The 19,317-nt window shown below is 45.2% G+C and overlaps 1 protein-coding gene across 5 annotated transcripts in view; it reads left to right on the forward strand.

The window, feature by feature from the left end:
• The window catches only part of MAP3K3 (mitogen-activated protein kinase kinase kinase 3), a 66,312-nt gene that overhangs the window by 31,568 nt on the left and 15,427 nt on the right, over positions 1-19,317 (forward strand). For all 5 annotated transcript variants that reach the window (XM_011947962.1, XM_011947958.1, XM_011947959.1 and 2 more), the window contains one exon: positions 4,903-5,023. In XM_011947962.1, the coding sequence (XP_011803352.1) occupies positions 4,903-5,023 (121 nt within the window). The remainder of the gene's footprint in view (positions 1-4,902; positions 5,024-19,317) is intronic.

Below are 19,317 nucleotides of genomic sequence, written 5' to 3' on the forward strand. Positions count from 1 at the left end.
CCAGGTTCCAGTGATTCTCCTGCCTCAGCCTCCTGGGTAGCTGGGATTACAGGCACACGCCACCACACCTGGCTAATTTTTGTATTTTTAGTAGAGACAGGGTTTCACCATGTTGGCCAGGCTGATCTCGAACTCCTGACCTTGTGATCTGCCTGCCTCGGCCTCCCAAAGTACTGGGATTACAGACATGAGCCACTGCGCCCGGCCGTACGAGTTCATTTTTTAAATACAAAAACGGAGAAGTGAAATGGAAAAATAAACTAGAGGTGTATATAAGGCTACAGTTTTCATTAGTAGATTCAATAGACATAAAATCACTCTGCCAAATTGCTCTAAAGTTTTTCAGAGGGCCCTCTCCATTTCTTTACTTACTTGGTGGAAGAGCAGGACGAGCAGTATACCACAGTGTGAGGACTGGCACCAGCCCAAAGATCATATCTTAAGTACACTGCTCCAGGATAAAATATTACCTGGTCTTCATCACCAACGACCCCAGAAGAGGGATCTTAGAATTATTGTAGTCCTTAGGACACCTCACCCAGGTTCCTCCACAGTTGGAAAAAATTAGAAGCCAAGCAGAAAGTATAATATTGTCCATGAGGAGAACTTGTGAGATGTTGTATCATTCTATTTCCCGCAGCTTCGAAGATAACTGAGCTAGAAAACGTCCAGAAGACAAAGTTTTCAAGGAGTTGGAGTCACTTTCATGTATGAATAGTGTAAAAGTTTAGAACTCTTGGCTGGGCACGGTGGCTCACGCCGGTAATCCCAGCACTTTGGGAGGCTGAGGTGGGTGGATCACTTGAGGTCAGGAATTTGATACTGGCCTGACCAACATGGTGAAACCCTGTCTCTACTAAAAATACGAAATTAGCTGAGCGTGGTGGCGCATGCCTGCAATCCCAGCTACTCGGGAGGCTGAGGCAGGAGAATTGCTTGAACCTGGGAGGCAGAGGTTGCAGTGAGCTGAGATTGCGCCATTGCACTCCAGCCTGGGCAGTGAGCGAAACTCCGTCTCAAAAAAAAAAAGAAAAAAGTTTAGAACTCTTTAGTCAGGACAGACAGCCTAAGCATATATAATCAGAGTCTTTAATGCATTTAAGAGCATGGATGATGAAGACACAGATTTATTCACCTAATCTCAATTTGGATGAACTTCTTGAGTGTTGAGCATTATCTTAGAACAAAAAAGAAATCATTTGTATAACAAGTGATAAACCAGGCTGGGTAACATAGCAAGACCCCCATCTCTACAGAAGTTTTAAAATCAGTCGTGGTGGCAAATGCCTGTAATTCCAGCTACCTGGGAGGCTGAGGCGGGAGGATCACTTGAGCCAAGGAATTCCAGGCTGCAATGAGCTATGATTGCACCACTGCACTCCAACCTGGATGATTGAGCAAAACCCTGTCTCAAAAAGAAAAAAGATGATATATGTGGCATCTATTATTCTGAAATTGTATAGCTTCAAAGCAGATTTTTAAAAGGGCTTTAATAAATTCATGGATGGTAAAGCTGTAAATTTAATTAAATCACCTCAGATGCTTTCACAGCTATCATAACTATCATGGTCTTCCATGCAAATATCTCTTGGTACCACCATTAAAACAGAGGACTGGACAGGATGCTCTTGGTGATCCAGTGTGCCATTTCTTATCTTACATTCCCATGTAACAAACTAAAGCAAGCTCTCTCCCCGCTTTACCTCCTCCCTGCATCGTTGAATCCACTTGCCAAATCTTTTATTGAGATAATTTGTGGGTAGACTTTTTCCTGTCTTCCAGTCACTGAAATCTTGATACACGTGGTTTCCTGGTAATTTTTCATATTGTTTGTGTTAGCCACAGCACACTTCTACCCAGAGTCCTTTAGTGAGGTTTTCATGGAATGGTCACTGTCTTCTATTTGTTGTCTTTAGAATGTTCTGCTAGCTACACAGTTCATACCTGTGGGCTCTCCTGTCACTCTACGACAGTACCCTTAGATTCTCAGGCATAGTCCCACCTTCCTCCTTCCCCTCTCCCACTTCTGAGTCTTATTCAAGGTGTCCTAAACCCTTGCAGCAACCTCATTTTTATTTACTATACCATTCCCTTTGCCCCCTTGAATTGAGGTTTTCAAAATTTGGCTGAGTATTACAAAATATCAGTGCTTGGACTCTTATGTCCAGAGGGTCTGTTGGTCTGAGGTGTCAAAAGCTCCACAGGCGGCTGGGCACAGTCGCTCTCCCCTGTAATCCCAGCACCTTGGGAGGCTGAGGCGGGCAGATCACCTGAGGTCAGGAGGTCAAGACCAGCCTGACCAACATGGAGAAAACCCATCTCTACTAAAAATGCAAAAAATTAGCTGGGCGTGGTGGCACATGCCTGTAATCCCAGCTACAGGGAGGTTGAGGCAGGAAAATCACTTGAACCCAGGAAGCAGAGGTTGCGGTGAACTGAGATGGTGCCATTGCACTCCTAGCCTGGGCAACAAGGGTGAAACTACGTCTCAAAAAAAAAAAAAAAAATTAGCCGGGCATGCATAGTGGTGCACGCCTGTAATCAGGAGGCTGGGGCAGGAGAATCATTTGAACCCTGGAGGCGGGTTCTGTCTCTAATAAAAATACAAAAAATTAGCCAGGCGTGGTGGCGGGTGCCTCTAGTCCCTGCTACTTGGGAGGCTGAGACAGGAGAATGGTGTGAACCTGGGAGGCAGAGTTGCAGTGAGCCAGATCGCGCCACGGCACTCCAGCCTGGGTGACAGAGCAAGACTCCGTCTCAAAAAAAAAGCTCCTCAGGCAATTCTCGTGGGCAGCTAGGGTTGAGAACCATTACCTGCAATTGAGGCATGACTCACTTCTAAGACCTGGCAGCTCAAAGTGTGGACCATGTAACAGCAGTGTCAGCATCACCTGGAAGCTGGTTAGAAATGCAGGCTCTGAGCTCCACCCCAGACCTACCGAATCAGAATCTGCACTTTAACAAGATTGCAGGTGATTCATATGTACATTAAAGTGTGAGAAGCTCTGCTTTGAGACCTTCACTGATTCTCTTCACCTGCTTTCTAACCTGCTGCCACAACCTCAGCCTTTTCTTTTACAAATCTATGCTTGTGCTGGCCATTGAAATTCAGCTTTTAGATTTTTATTTTATTTTATTTTTATTTTTATTTTTTGAGACAGTCTTGCTCTGTTGCCCGGGCTGGAGTGCGGTGGCGTGATCTCGGCTCACTGCAAGCTCTGCCTCCCAGGTTCACACCATTCTCCTGCCTCAGCCTCCCGAGTAGCTGGGACTACAGGCGCCTGCCACCACGCCCGGCTAATTTTTTGTATTTTTATTAGAGACAGGGTTCCACTGTGCTAGCCAGGATGGTCTCCATCTCCTGACCTCATGATCCGCCCGCCTCGGCCTTCCAAAGTGCTGGGATTTATAGGCATGAGCCACTCCCGGCCTAGCTCTTAAATTTTCTAATTGAGGGTTTAGGTTGTATGTCCTTTGGTACACATTTCAAATTCACGTTGCCATGATTTATTGAATTCCCACTATGTGTAAGGACCTGCGTTCAGGCAGGTGGCAGGGTGCTCATCATTCACCTCTTCTTTGAGTGCAAGGCTGTGGCCCTCCCTTGCCCTTCACTTGCCTGCCTCCCCAGTATGTGGCTTTGACTGTTGTTTCCTTTTTGACCCTTAGCAGAGAGCTATTGCACATTGGAGGCTTCAGCAAGAACATTCACTTCCCCTTGGTTCTGACTTCCCGTTAGAGCAAGGCAGTTTTTCAAGACAACCTGCATGTGATGAGTCTGGCAAGGGGACTACGGGAGGTTGCTTGGCAGCTGAACTCTCCCCTGAGAGCGGGAAACCTTTTTCCTGGAGGACAGGATATAGAGTTTGTTTAGATCAGACTTTTTTTGTTAGGGGGAGGTAGAGGAGATGGAGGAGCAAGTAGAAACTTTGAACCAACTTGTTTAAATCCTGAGCTCTCACCCCCGCTCTCACCAGTGCCTTGCTTATTTGTAATCACATCCTGACATCACTTGATTACCTCCAGGGTTTAGTTTTAAGCTTTCTTGGTGCAAAGGACCCCCTTTGTTGCTTAGTTTTCTCTGTGGTGGCTGGACTGGGCCCGGTGGAAAGAGTGAGTAGGTGCTGGGAGGATTGCTGAGCCTCATCTCAGGCTCTTGACCTCTGTCTGGCAGAATGGTACTTATGATAGCTTTTCTCAGTTGAACATGATCCTGAGATGATTTACATGTAAACCCTGGAATCTTCTTAATGTTCAGGGAGTGATTATGGTTGGGAAAAAGAAGCATATTGAGCTACTTTTAAACATACATATATAAGCTGGGCATGGTAGCATGTACCTATAGTTTCAGCTAACCCGGAGGCTGAGGTGAGAGGATCCCTTGAGCCCAGGAGTTTTGAGTCCAGCCTGGGCAACATAGCAAGACTCTGTGTCAATCAATCAACCAATAAGATAAATACATGTATAGCAACCAGAATTTTGTTGGGGAGGGAAGTTGCCATCATTCGTTTTCTACTCTGACTCCCTCTTCTGCAGAAATAATTTTCTGCTACTCTTCCTAAACTCTCTGGAGAATTTTATGAGAGGGTATTTACAGCTCTCTTTTGTTTTGCAGATTATTACAGGAATGCCTGTTATTCCTCCATGTCTGGATCATCACCTGTTAAACTGGGGCGCTAGGTCTCAGTGCTCATATATCATTGAAGCTGTAAAACTACATTGAGCAAATAGTGGTTTGCAGAGACAAATAGAGGAGTCAGATTGGGGGAAAAGCTGGGTAACTCATGTATTGAAAGCATGAAAGTGGCTGAGCGTGCAGGGAGTCCTTAGGAAAAGGGTGAGAAGGCCTTGATAGGCCTGACTGTAAAGATTTAGCTTGGCCTTTTTCCTCTTCTTTTACAGAACAGTTCCTCTCCCCACTCTGGGGTGTCCAGACAGGTGCGGATCAAGGCTTCCCAGTCTGCAGGGGATATAAATACTATCTACCAGCCCCCCGAGCCCAGAAGCAGGCACCTCTCCGTCAGTGAGTATTTCACCCCTTTTTTCTCCCTATTTTATCTGCCCACATTTTAAAAAAGCAACAAGTATTTGTTAATGAAATAATCATCAAATATTTATTGACTATTACTCCGTGTGGAGTAATCCTCTATGCCTTTATTTTATTTAGAGAGGAAGGGCAAAGAAATAACTGGGATGGTATCCTGACTCTTAAGGAACTTAAAATATAGTGATGTAGTAGTGTGATTAAATTCCTTTTAAACATTCCTGAAAAAGTGATCGCCTCAGACATCTGCTCGAAGACTTCCAGCTGTGTTTACACTCACTTTTGACCATTCTTGTGAAGAATAGAGACTTACAAAGTTAGGAATCAGGTCTAAGTTTGAATTTTAACCTTAAACCTCTTGCTTATGATTCCCGAGAAGTCTTTATACTTCAGGGAAGATGCTGACCAATGAAACTTTTGAGAGAGTCTAGCTCAGTTGTCTGGGAAGGAAAGGAGACTATTGACATAGTACAGTCATTTATCTGTATTTGTAGGGAATTGGTTCCAGGACTCCTGTGGATGCCAAGATCTGTGGATGCTCAAGTCCCTGAAATAAAATAGTGTAGTATTTGCATATAACTTACCCACATCCTTCCTTATAGTTTAAATCATCTCTGGTTATTTATAATACCTAATATGATGTAAATACTATGTAAATAGTTCTTATGCTATATTTTTATTTGTATTTTTTTGATATTTTTTTTAATAATTTTCCACATATTCTCAATCTATGGTTGGTTGAATCCACAGATGCAGAATGTGCAGCTATGGAGGGCCAATTGTATATACAACCCTCTGCTAACTAGTCAGAAAGCTCTGTGGCTGCTACTAGTCCTTCCCAGGACAGGAATCTAAATCAGGCCTATGAATTATTACTAGTTAATCCAGGATTCCTGTGGATCCCACTTTTGGGAGTCTGGGGAGAAAGCCCATTTCTTGAATTGTGAAACTTGTATCAAAAGGGAAATCTGGCCTTAGCAAACATCGTGTTGAGCCTGCTGCCTTAATGTTGTGGAGACCTCTGCTGCTGCTTGAAAGCCAGCTTTGCCTTTATCCATATAGGTAGGATTGCTTCAAATTGAACTGTCCTCTGAAGACCCTGAGCTGAGCTTGAGAGATCTAAGCACTGTTTCTGAGTTTGTCTGTTTGCAATATGCCTTATGAGGGAGTTGCAGGAAAAATATGTTACTGAGGTACAGACTTTGCCTTATTGAGTAACTTCTAGTATTGCCAGGCTGAAAGTCTGTATATGCATTTCAGATTTCTGTAGATAATTGGGGGATGTGTTGGTTGAGGAGGGAGAGCTAGTACCCTAGCAAGGAGAGCCTAGCCAGAGCGTCTCTGGCCCTGGAATCTGGGTGTCTCAGAGCCTGGGAAGCTCTGCCAGTTTGGCCTCTTTTCCATAGTCCTTGTGGAGATTGAGGGGATGGAGGTGGGCAGCGTGGTCCCTTGTAATCAGTAAGAATTGCTGGGGCAGTAACTGGGTCTCCTGCCCCCAAGCAAGAACCTGTGATATGTCCATGGAGGCAGGGGCTAAATACTCAGCCACTGGACCCTTCCTCCATGTTATTGGGAGCTATATATAGAAATTATTTTCCTGGCTGAGAATGCTGAGGAATGAGATTTCTGTGAAGTAGTTCCTGTTTATCTGGAAAATGGGCAACACAGCCTCTTAGCATACCCAGATCCTTCCTTCATTCAGCAAAGCATTAAGTACCAGCCATTGGGCTGGGATGAATGCTGCAGTGAAGCATGTGGAAGAGCAAGGGTGGCTGGAGCAGATTCCGCCTGGGAGAGAGGGGCTTTCACAGAAAAGGCAACATCAGAGCTGACACTCCAAGGAACATTTACTGAACATCAAGTAGAGATAGATATCTCAGGCATAGTAAGGAGCACCTGCCAGGCATGATCACAAAAGAACTTGGTGGGTTCCAAGAACCCCAGGGACTTTGGAGTGTGTGTGGGGTAAGGTAGATGTGGCAAGAGAATGGATGGAACCTGTGAGCCTTTCCATAGAGCCAAGAAATGGGAGAGATGATTTCTAACTGGAATGATCTGGAATATGCATTCCGAGGGGAGCTGTCCCAGCTGGACCTTGAAAGATTATGGAGGATTTCCATAGGGGACAACGGGAGAAAGGGCTTTTAAACTACGTCTGTGGAGAGCTCACTATACTTCAGGTCCAGGCTGGCTGATACAGTTGGAGGAGGAGTAGAGAAGGCCAAGAAAAAGGATGCCTGGGTGTTTTCTAAGGGACTCTCAACTGCACTTAGGCTTTTTTGGTAGGCAGTGGGAAGCCACTGAAAATGTTTGCCCCTGATACCCATCACCATTATAATATTTATCATGTTGTCTTTTTTTTCTTCGAGACAGTCTCACTCTGTCACCCAGGCTGGAGTGCATTGATGCCATCTTGGCTCACTGCAACCCCTGCTTCATGTGCTCAAGCAGTTCTTCTGCCTCAGCCTATTACAGGTGTGCACCACCACTCCCAGCTAATTTTTGTGTTTTTAGTAGAGATGGGATTTCACCATGTTTACCAGGCTGGTCTCAGACTCCTGACCTCAGATGATCGCCTGCCTTGGCCTCCAAAGTGCTGGGATTACAGGCGTGAGCCACCACACCCCAAATATCATGTTGTCTTATCTCTCTTCCATTATTCTACATTTTTGTTCATTCATTCAAAAGATAATTTGCCTGTGATCCCAGCACTTTGGGAGGCCGAGATGGGTGGATTGCTTGAGCCTCAGGAGTTTGAGACTAGCTTGGGCAACATGGCAAAACCCCTTCTCTACAAAAAATACAAAAATGAGCCAAGTGTGGTGGTGCGTACTTGTAGTCCCAGGTACTTGGGAAGCTGAGGTGGGAGGATCACTTGAGCCTGGGAGGCAGAGGTTTCAGTGAGCTATGAATGTGCCATTGTACTCCAGCCTGGGCAACAGAGCGAGACCCTGTCTCCAAAAAAAAGTAATTACCAAAATATCTACTATGTGCCAGAAATATGGGCAGCAAAAAAGACACAGGCCCTGTCCCTGTGGCCTTTGCAATCCATGGAAAGACTGACATTTACTTGTTATGATGCGGTTAATGTATAATTACAAACTGTGACTGAAAGGTGTGTGGTGCTGCAGGTGGGCTATATAAGAAATGGGCTGGGCATGGTGGCTCACGCCTATAACCCCAGCCCTTGGGGAGGCCAAGGTAGGTGGATTGCTTGAGGCCAGGAGTTTGAGACCAGCCTGGCCAACACAGTAAAACCCTGTCAATAATAAAAATGCAAAAATTAGCTGGGCTTGGTGGTGAGTGCCTCTACTCCTAGCTACCGAGGCAGGAGGATCACTTGAGCCTGGGAGATTGAGGCTGTAGTGAGTGGAGATTGCACACTGTACTCCAGCCTGGGTGACAGAGTGAGTGAAACTGTCTCAAAAAAAAAAAAAAAAAAGAAAAGAAAAAGAAAAAAGAAAGAAAGAAATGGTGGACTATAACTAAGGGATGGGACCTGATCCTGATCTTGGGGCCAGGAAGGCCTTAGGCATGAATGGGATTTGGGAGTTAGGCAAAAGGGATGCAAGGAAGAGGGTTCCAGACAGGGGATGTTACAAGAGCAGAGGCCTGATGGCAAGAGGAAGTGTGGTATGTCTGAGAAATGGAAAGAAGTCTGAATAGCTGGAGAGCTGGGAGCAAGGGGAAGGGGAGGGCAGGATGAAGCTGGGGAGGGAGGCAGAGCCTTGTGGACCCTGATTAAGATTCTGATCATTGCATGGAATGCAGTGAAAAGCTACTTTAGAGTTCTTAAGTGAAGAGGAGTGGGTGGTGTTACATGTTCATATTTGTATTTTGAAAAGATTGATCTGGCTGCAGTGTGGATAACAGATTGGAGGGGGCAAGAATGAATACAAGGGAACTGCATTCGGCTAATGCAGTGGTCCAGGTAGAGAAAACTGGGGCTTGGAGTAGGCTGGTAAAGTAGAGACAGGGAAGGAACAGGTGGACTTTTAGAGGTAAAACTGACAGAACATGGCGTTTTGTTTTGGTGGTTCTCAAAGTGTGTTCTGGGAATCCTGGAGAGTCCCTTGGGTCCTTTGACCCTGTGAGTTCAAAATTATTTTCTTTATTTATTTATTATTTTTTGTTGTTGTTGAGACGGAGTCTCGCTCTGTCACCGGGCTGAAGTGCAGTGGCAAGATCTCAGCTCACTGCAACCTTCACCTCCCGGGTTCAAGCGATTCTCTTGCCTTAGCCTCCCAGGTAGCTGGGACTACAGGCATGCGCCACCATGCCCAGCTAATTTATGTATTTTTAGTAGAGACGGGGTTTCACCACATTGGCCGAGATGGTCTTGATCTCTTGACTTCATGATGCACATGCCTCAGCCTCCGAAAGTGCTGGGATTACGGGCATGAGCCACCACGCCTGGCCCTCAAAATTATTTTCATAATCATGCTGAGACATGACACTCAGTTATCTCACAAGTGTACAGTGGAGTTTTCCAGAGGTCATGTGCCTGAGGTGATGTCATCACTCTACTGGCTTAAGGGCATGTGTGCTTGTATATGATTGTATTCTTAACATTTATTTTTTCCTCCACTGGTTTCTCCTGAGAAAATGTTTTTAAAGTTTCTGAGTTTTAATTTCAAATACAGTAAATATCAGTTGATACATCCCACGTAAATAAAAGCTAAGTGCCCTCAGTTTTAAGGTGCAAAGGGGTTCTAAGACCAAAAGGCTTAAGAATTACTATAGTATTGGATTGAATTTGCAGGTGTTTTCAGGAGGCTAAGGTGGGAGGATAGCTTGATTCCAGGAGTTTGAGCTCAGTCTAGGCAACATAGTGAGACCCAATCTCATTTAAAAAAAAAAATGAGGCTGGGTGTGGTGGCTCACGTCTGTAATCCCAGCACTTTGGGAGGCCGAGATGGGTGGATCACCTGAGGTTAGGACTTTGAAACCATCCTGGCCAACATGGTGAAACCCCCTCTCTACGAAAAATACAAAAATTAGCTGGGCATGGTGGCATGCACCTGTAATCCCATCTACTAGGGAGGCTGAGGCAGGAGAATTGTTTGAACCCGGGAGGCAGAGGTTGCAGTGAGCTGAGATGGTGCCATTGCACTCCAGCCTGGGCAACAAGAGCAAAACTCCCATCTCAAAAAAAAAAAAAAAAAAAAAAAGGAGAGAGAGAAAGGAAGGAAGAAAAATAATTTGCAGATATTGAGAGAGAGGGAGGTAAATTACTGCTTTGTGGAGATGAATAAATGACATCGCCTTTCACTAAGACAGGAATATTGAAAGAGAGTGTGGTTCCAGGTGCTGGGAAGGGGCAGACTTAATGTTTTAGACATGTTGGTATTGAAGTGCCTCTGATACAGCCAACAGGAGATATCGGAGAGGCAGTTAGATATATAGGTCTCTAGCTCAGAGGGGAGAAAATCAGGGCTAGTGAAAAAATATTGGAAATTGTTATGTTGAAACCATGGGCCCAGGGGAGAGTGCCTAAGCAGAGACTATAGAATGAGAAGAAAAGAGGGTCCATGATTGAGCCTTAGGAACCCAACACTTAGTGGCCAGTTAGAAGAGGATGAGCCTAAGAAGGACAAAGAAAAGGAGTAACCAGAGAAGTAGGAAAGCAAATTAGGAGTGTGGGGAGAAGGCCTTACACAGAACCAGCCAGGTTGGTAAGGACAGACCAAGGGTAAGAGACAGAAACCTGTTCTTTTCATTCACAAATGTCTGAGTGCTTGCTGTGTGCTGGTACAGATAAGACTTTCTGGAAGGGAAACAGAGACAGGAGTCAAGGTCTAGCATGAGAGACTTGGAAAAGTCCTAGCAATAGAAATGGGGTCAAAGAAGTCCTTGGTTAGTAAGCCTTAGCAATTCAGCCTTCCACCGGGTTCCTCTGCTGCCTCCTTCCCATCATCATTTACATACATGTGAATATTTAGTGATTCTGCAGCAAGCGGGCTACTCAGTTCACACTGCAGCATTTGCGTTGATGGGGAAGTGCAGGGTAGCCCAATCAAATTCCAGACTTGTTTATTTATTTGAAATTCTTCCTTATTTTGGATTGAAAATCAGCTTTCTCTCACTTTACCCACTGATTCTAGTATTGCTCTCTTGAGCAGCAAATAAACACAGATAAAATCTTTCCCATAAGACAGTTTTTCAAATATGTGAAGCCAAGTATCATGTTTACCATTTGTTTTTTCCATCATAATATGCATACCTTGAATTCCAGGTTTTTTTCAGGCCATTTAGTCTGTTAAACTAGTTCATGCTAAACAAACAAAACAGAAACAAACAAACAAAAACCCTACTAAGTAATGAGTTAATCCAAAAGAGTTAATCTCCCTGTGGGGAGATCACCAGGCAGGCAGGTGGAATTTCCCTACCTGAAGATATCGTCTCTCATACCTTGGCCTATGGAAATTCTACCTACCTTTGAAGCTCAAGCAATATTTTTCCTTGATACATTGGGTAGTGCCCTTAAGCCATGTACCCTAACCAAGCCCCAACTAAAGGACTTGTCGGCGGGGTGCAGTGGCTCATGTCTGTAATCCCAACACTTTGGGAGGCCAAGGCAGACAAAAATTAGCCAGGTATGATGGCAGGCGCCTGTAATTCCAGCTACTTGGGCCACTGAGGCAGGAGAATTGCTTGAACCTGGGAGGCAGAGGTTGCAGTGAGCCAAGATCGTGCCACTGCACTCTAGCCTGGACAGACTCTTGCTCTGTCTCAAAAAAAATAAAAAAATAAAAATTATCCAGGTGTGGTTGTGTGCATCTGTAATCCCAGCTACTTGGGAGGCTGAGGTGGTACAATCACTTGAACCTGGGAGGTGGAGGTTGCAGTGAGCTGAGATTGTGCCACTGCGCTACAGCTTGGGCAACATAGTGAGACTCCATCTCAAAAAAAAAGGGCTTGTTCCTGCTGCATTCTGACTCCTGTATGGTCTAAGTTCATCTTGTTAAGTGCCTTTGCCTCAGTTCTCACTCTGTCTTTGTCCTTATCTTGCCACTTTGTCCCATAGTGAGGCAAGCCATACTCCAACCCCTGAGTGGAGGCAATCAGGTTTTTTAGGAGTTTGGTAGTGAAATGGTGGGCCTGCCAGTTGCAGTGGTGCATGCCTGTAATCCCAGCACTTTGGGAGGCCAAGGAGGGTGGACTGCTTGAGCCCAGGAGTTCGAAACCAGCCTAGGCAACATGGCAGAACCCCATCTCTGTCACCCAGGCTGGAGTGCAGTGGTGCCATCATGGCTCACTGCAGCTTCCACCTCCAGTCCTCTTGCCTCAGCCTCTCAAATAGCTGGGACCACAGGCGCTTGCCACCACACCTGGCTAATTTGTTTTTTGTAGAGGTGAGTTCTCATCAAGTTGCCCAGCCTGATCTCGAATTCCTGGTCTCAAGTGATCCTCCTACCTCAGCCTCCCAAAGTGCCGAGATTATAGATATGAGCCATCATGCCCAGCCCAGGATGTTTTTAGGCTAGAGATATGAGGAAGTGTATGAAGGGAGGGATAAAGACAGCTGAAAAGAAGGGGTTAAAGGTGATGAAGAGGAGACCATGGGGGAGCTGACTCCTGCTCAAGGAGATGAATCAAGTCCAGGTAGACGGTTTATAATGCTTTCGCAAGGAAGAGAGGAGCCCTCTGTCTCTTGAGAGACGAGGAGGGAAAATTCAGGCAGAGGACAAGAAAGAATGTTGAAAGGATGAGGGTGGCTTATAGCGACAACTGGGCAGTAAACAGAGAGCAGTGCGCAGGACCAGCTTCCAGTCCTAGTACGGATTGGAAAGGGTAGAAACCGGGACTGCAGAGGTAGTGACCATACAGTTGAAAACAAAATGGTTAGCTTCTTTCATCTCCAAAGGTTTTTTTCCCTCCTTGCTATAAGTTCTATGGTGCTAGATGAGATCAGAAACTTTGATGGTGGTAGCGGCTCCAAAATAAAATGGGAATTTTGAAAGTTGAAACATAGAAGATATTCTTAGGGTCTTATGGAAATTCTACCCACTACTGTGTTCTACAGAGTGTGAGCATATGGGTGAATATTAGTTAAGATTTTCTATTGAAAAAGAAAAAAAGATTTGATTACTCTCCCCATCTCATCTGTCCCTGAAGAGAGAGGAGTTTACAAAATAGTTGGTGGCCAAAAAGCTATCTCTTTATACTTGCAATGACCTGCACATTAACATTGACCCAGAGCCCTAGAACTCCCTGCAGAGACAACTTCCTGACTGCATCAGCTTCCTGATTAGGGTTCTTCTATGAGAAGGGCTAGAATCTGAAAGCCTGTCTTTCAGCTTTAAGTCAGAGTACAAAGCAAAAGAACCTACCATATCCTAGGGTGAGAGTTTATCTTTGACTCTGCTTCTTTGGGTTAAGGAGGCTGGTAGAGAGCTAGCGCTCACTGGGAGGAATGAGGATAGCTGGCAGCTTAAACCCCACTCTTCTCCTTCTGTGTAAAATGCCTTCTTGGGAAGCTGTGGGCCTCTTAACAGTGGAACTGCTACTGTGCTCCTTTGCTTCAGTTGGTGCTGAGATGGGCCTGTTGGCATAGATGGCCCAGTGAGGCTAGAGCAAGTTCAGGCTGGAATACCAGGGAAGGGTGTCCCAAGAAAGCCTGTGACCCCTGCCTAGGCAGCCTTCTGAGACCTACGGAATGAGCTGTTTTGCATAGCACTGTGCTTTGTGCTGTCTGGCTCATTGCTATCACTGCTGGTAAATATGTAACCTTTAGTGAGTTTATGGTCCAGTATCCTATCCTGTTCAGCTCCCTGTCTGAGTTGCTCTCAACTTTTGTTGTGTATCTCATTGGCTCCCAGTTTCTGAAATGAAGATTTAAAAACAAAACTGAAAATGTCCTGGAGCAATTCTGCCAAATCCTGGTTTTTCCATTTGGTTCCTCTGATAGCCATTGGTTTGGGGAGACTTCCCTTTCCTGCTCCAGCCTGTGGGCCTGTGCACAATAGCCCCTGGCACATAGCCCATCAGATAACAAGGCTGGCTCTCTGCAGGCGCAGTGTGGATTGGAAAAAGTGAAAGTCTCTGGCTGGAAATAAAAGCTCAGAGAACCTTTGCTATTTTTCCCCCCAGGCCCTCCTGGGTCTGTAGTGCTGGTCTCATGTGAGCTGGTCCCATTCCACCTTGTAAAACCAGGGGAGAGTTCAGTGCAACTGATGAAGGAGGGTACAGGTGTCAGGGGGACCATGGATATTTTATCCCAGGGAAGTCTCACCCCAGACACTCCATGTAACAGATTCAGGGCATTTCATCCTGTCTGGGCATAGTTTGGACCGTGTCTGAGGTTTCATAAATAAGAGGTTTTCTTTCTCTCCAATCAATCCCTTACAAGAGACATTTTTATTTGTTCTAGTTAAAATGTACAATACAGCTCCAGAGTGTGTTGGTCAGAGTTCAGTTGCACAGAGGAGAACCCACTGTAGCTAGTTTCAGGAAGAAGAGATTCCATAAGCCAGAGGTGCACAGTGTGGATTATGGAATCAATGAGGGAAGAAAGAGAAGCAGGCTCTAGGTTAAGACACACCACAGAGCATCCTCCTTCTTCTGTAATCAGGAAGCCACCGGTCCAGAAGTCCAGTGCCCCTCAGCTCTAGTCCACACCTGTCTGTCAGCATCAGCAAAGCTGGAGACCAGGTGTGGGGCCTCTGCTAACACTGTGGCAGAAAAACCAAAGGCTTCTGTGACTGCTCAGAAATAACAGGAAGCTTGTTAATCTCACAGAAGTGCATGTGATTGGCTGAACCTAAAGAAAGTCTTAGAAATACAGCTTTTAGCCAATTAGCTTCTGAATTACAGGAAGGCACACTAGAAGGGTGGAATCCATCTTGCACCTACCCCATATATCTGCCACATAGAGTGAAGGATACAAATGGGGTTCTACGGAGTTCCTGCCGTGAGATAGGGCTATGTAGATATATACCTGTGCCAGCACATTTATAACTTCCAAAAGAAATTATGAGGTAGATAGTTCTCCCCGTTTTTGCAATTGAGGAAATTGAGGTGAGAGCTTAGATCATTAGCTAATAGTGGCAAAACCTGATCTGAACCCATGTATATCTAATTTCAAAGCTTAGTCTCTTCTCCATGCACCTTGCTTCCTCCTTAGAGTTGCTTCTGCTGCTGACAGATGTTGCTGACATGTGGACTGAATTGCCACAGAACTTGTGGACTACCAAGATGTCATCCAAAGCTAAAAGTAGGAAGCAGGCAGTAGGCTAATTTTTATAAGCAAAGGGTTAAATAGTGCTCTCTCTGTGTTTTGTGGCATGATAGGGCTTAGGAAAACCATCCTTTTTTCACAGTTGCGCTGGAATTTTGTGTTACAGTAGCAAGGGAAGCAGCCAGGTACATGGGTGTGTGAGGTCTGGGTCACTGGAAAGTGGAGTAGTTTCCTTGGTCCAGATTTCCCCTAAACCTCCATCTTGTTTTTGCCTCCGAGCCCTCTGTTGGCTAAGTGACATTTTATATCCCTGGCCTCTGACTCCCAAATGATCATGGAGAAAACAACCCTGAATTTGAGCTGCATGAAACATGGCACTGTGGAGGTGGCTCACACCTGTAATCCTAGCACTTTGGGAGGCTGAGGCAGGAGGATCCCTTGAGCCCAGGAGTTTGGGGCTACAGTGAGCTATGAACATGCCACTGCACTCCAAAGAAAGAAAGAAACATGGCACTGTGCTTTCCCTGTGCTGTCCCCATGTTAGCCTCCCTCCCACGCCTGGCAGGCTGTCATATTTCCTTGTGAATGGGATCTCCATCCTCCATAGGGATTACTCATGGGGAACAGATGGCCTGGCCAGGTCAAGGAGAAGTTTTGTCTTGTGCCACTGTGTTGAGCAGCATGCCTACCCTTTTTGGAAATAAATTGTGTCCCCAAATTGCCTTCACTGAACTGTGTGAGAGTCACAAAGCCTGTTTTCTCTCTTCAGCCCCACCATTAAGTCACTTTATGGCTTTGAGGCTTGGGTTTCCGTCTGCACAATGTGGATGATGATAATGCACCACCACTGCAGGGTTAGTAGTAAGGGTTAAATGAGAGGTGACAACATTTTTTAAGAAAAAAAATATTGCCTTGGCTGATTTTATTGCTCTGTTAATTCACGGTACAATATCCCTAAATTTACACTCAGAGTAACTTTAGTTTCTGTTAGGGCTTAGAAAATAGGACAAATTATCTTCCATGGGCTGTTTGAGACCATTTCAAAGGCATGGCTCAGATACCACTTTATCTCAGAATTGGTGGCCTCTACCCTGTGAGTGAGATGTTGAGACAGGAAATCCAGCAAAATTCTATGCCTGTTTTCAGAGCAATTTTGTTTCTGGTGGGGAAACCAGATTACTGAGGATTCCATGTTAGCTTTCCTGCCAGAGAGACATCCTTGGAGGGAGGCTAGGGTGATGTGTCCAAGAGGAGATTGGAAGTATTCTCCAATACCAATTCAGTAGCGAATTCATCAAAATGTATTCAGCACAAGCACATGAACCATATGTTCTGAACAACTAACTTAATATAGAAGAATCAAAGAGTCAGTGGCTCATGCCTGTAATTCCAGAACTTTGGGAGGCTGAGGCAGGCGGATCACCTGAGGACAGGAGTTCGAGACCAGCCTGGCCAACGTAGTGAAACCCTGTCTGTACTAAAAATACAAAAATTAGCTGGGTATGGTGATGGCCGCCTGTAATTCCAGCTACCTGGGAGGCTGAGGCAGGAGAATTGCTTGAACCCAGGAGGTGGAGGTTGCCTTGAGCCAAGATTGTACTACTGCATTCCAGCCTGGGCAACACAGCAAGACTCTATCTCAAAAAAAAGAGTCAGTGTCAGTTTCTTGAAGGTCATTGAAAAACAATAGTTCAAGCTTCTTAGAAAATGTATTTCAAAGAGAAACCCTCTGGCCAGGTATAGGGGCTCATGCCTTTAATCCCAGCACTTTGGGAGGCCAAGGCTTGAGACCAGCCTAGGCAACATAGCAAGACCCCATCCCTAAAAGTGCGCGCGCACACACACACACACACACACACAGAGCAAGACTCCCCGACATTCTTTTTTTCCCCATTAAGTATTTTTTTCTTCCTTCTTTTTTTTTTTTTTTTTTTTTTTTTTTTTTGAGACGGGGTCTCGCTATCACCCAGGCTGGAGTACAGTGGCCGGCTCTCAGCTCACTGCAAGCTCTGCCTCCCGGGTTCACGCCATTCTCCTGCCTCAGCCTCCCGAGGAGCTGGGACTACAGGCGCCCGCCACCACGCCCGGTTAGTTTTTGTATTTTTTAGTAGAGACGGGGTTTCACTGTGTTAGCCAGGATGGTCTCGATCTCCTGACCTCGTGATCCACCCGTCTCGGCCTCCCAAAGTGCTGGGATTACAGGCTTGAGCCACCGCGCCCGGCCTTTTCTTCCTTCTAAGGGTCTTTGAAATAGTGGTAGTCTCTCTGGTTCGGGGAGTTTGTTGAACTCCATGTGTGTTAGGCCCACCCTCTTTTCCAGAATGTTCTAAGACCCTGGACTGGGCTCTTGAGCACCCTCTTCTATAGATGCTTAGTCCTTAGGTACGCTACCTCTACTTCCAGGCACAGGCTGAGTGCTTCTGGCTCCACATGAGCTTTTGTTTTGTTTTGTCTTTAAGACAGGGTCTCGCTCCATCACCCATGCTGGAGTGCAGTGGTCCAGACACGGCTCACTGCAGCCTCAACCCCCCAGGCTCAAGCAGTCATCCTGCCTCAGTCTTCCAAGTAGCTGGGTTCACAAGTGTGTGCTTGGCTAATTTTAAAAATATTTTTTGTAGAGATGGGGTCTCACCATGTTGCCCAGGCTGGTCTCAAACTCCTGGCCTCAAGCATTTCTCCTGCCTCTCAAAGTGTTGGGATAATAGGTGTGAGCCCCTGCGCCTGGTCACACATGAGCTTTTGAGCGATAGGAAATATATATATACATAAATGTATAAACATGTATGTATACACACACACACATAAAACTAAAACTGAGTATCTCAGATTTTCCATCTAAAATTGTCTGGACTAGGGATCTATCATCAAGAAAGGAGGGAAGCCAGGCATGGTAGCACCTGCCTGTAGCTGAATGGGGAGAATTGCCTGAGCCCAGGAGCTCAAGACTAGCCCTAGCAACATAGTGAGACCCTGTCTCTGAAAACAAAACAAAACAAAACAAAACAATAAAACAGAATAGAATGAGTCAGGTACTTCCCAAGGTCTCCAACTACCAAACTTGGTCTCTCTTGCTTCCTTAGCCATTTCCACAGAGCATCTTGCCTGCAGTTCCATTTCAGAAAACCTAGTGCTATAGCCCCTGAACTACACTGGAGAAACCAGCCAGCAAGGAAAGTAGCCTGCATTGTTGAGGGATGGTACTTCTGCTTTTCCTGGTGTCTGGGAATTGTTGGGTCGTGGGAGAGAGGTAAGGGGTGGTAGATAAGGGAGTGGAGGGCTCTTGTGTCTCTGGTTTTCTAAACAACAGGATAAATTTGTTCCCTTCAGAACAGGAAAAGGGTTCAGGATAAGAGTCCTATGTTTAAGTTTTGAAGCTACGAGAAATATTTGTGTGGGTATTGTTAAAGCTTTTTTTAAACCTTCTGAAAATTGACTCTTCTGGTTTGTCTGGTGAGCTTAGGAAGGAAAAAAGATGCAAACTTTTGGCTTCATTTTTGTCTCCTGTGATCATGGAAAGCAACACAGCCAGTCAGAAAAAGCTCTTGGGCTAGGAGGAGGGAGGACCTGATTTCTTGGACTCAAACTCCCTTATGGCAGAAAAGCATTGCTCAGTGACTTACAAAGTATGTCTCTGCACACCTCTGTCATTCACTAACATTAGGATGATAAACCATTTCATCTAACAAGCTGATGTGGTGAAAATACCTGTAAATTGGTTTTATAGTCTCTTACCTGTAAAACATAAATAATTGTTTTTGGGTGTTTTGGGTTTTTTTTTTAAGATTTAAGTTCCTTGAGTCTCCATTTCCTCCTCTGTTAAGTAAAGCAAATGCTTAGCTTTCAGGATTGTTGAAAGGATTAAGTGAAGTAACAAATGTTATAAAAATACCTTGTGGAATGCTTGCCACTTAACAGGCACTCAAAAAATATTTGCCAAACCTCTGTTGTAGGGATGTTGAAAATCAAATGAGGTTAATTACTGTGAATGTGTAACAAAAATAAAGCACCACATAAATGCAAGATAATACCATTACTCAGACCAGCCTGAGCAACATAGCGAGACCCTGTCTCAGTTAAAAAAAAAAAAAAAAAA

The sequence above is a fragment of the Colobus angolensis genome, unplaced genomic scaffold (genome assembly GCF_000951035.1).
Source record: "Colobus angolensis palliatus isolate OR3802 unplaced genomic scaffold, Cang.pa_1.0 Scaffold271, whole genome shotgun sequence".
Taxonomy (NCBI): domain Eukaryota; kingdom Metazoa; phylum Chordata; class Mammalia; order Primates; family Cercopithecidae; genus Colobus; species Colobus angolensis.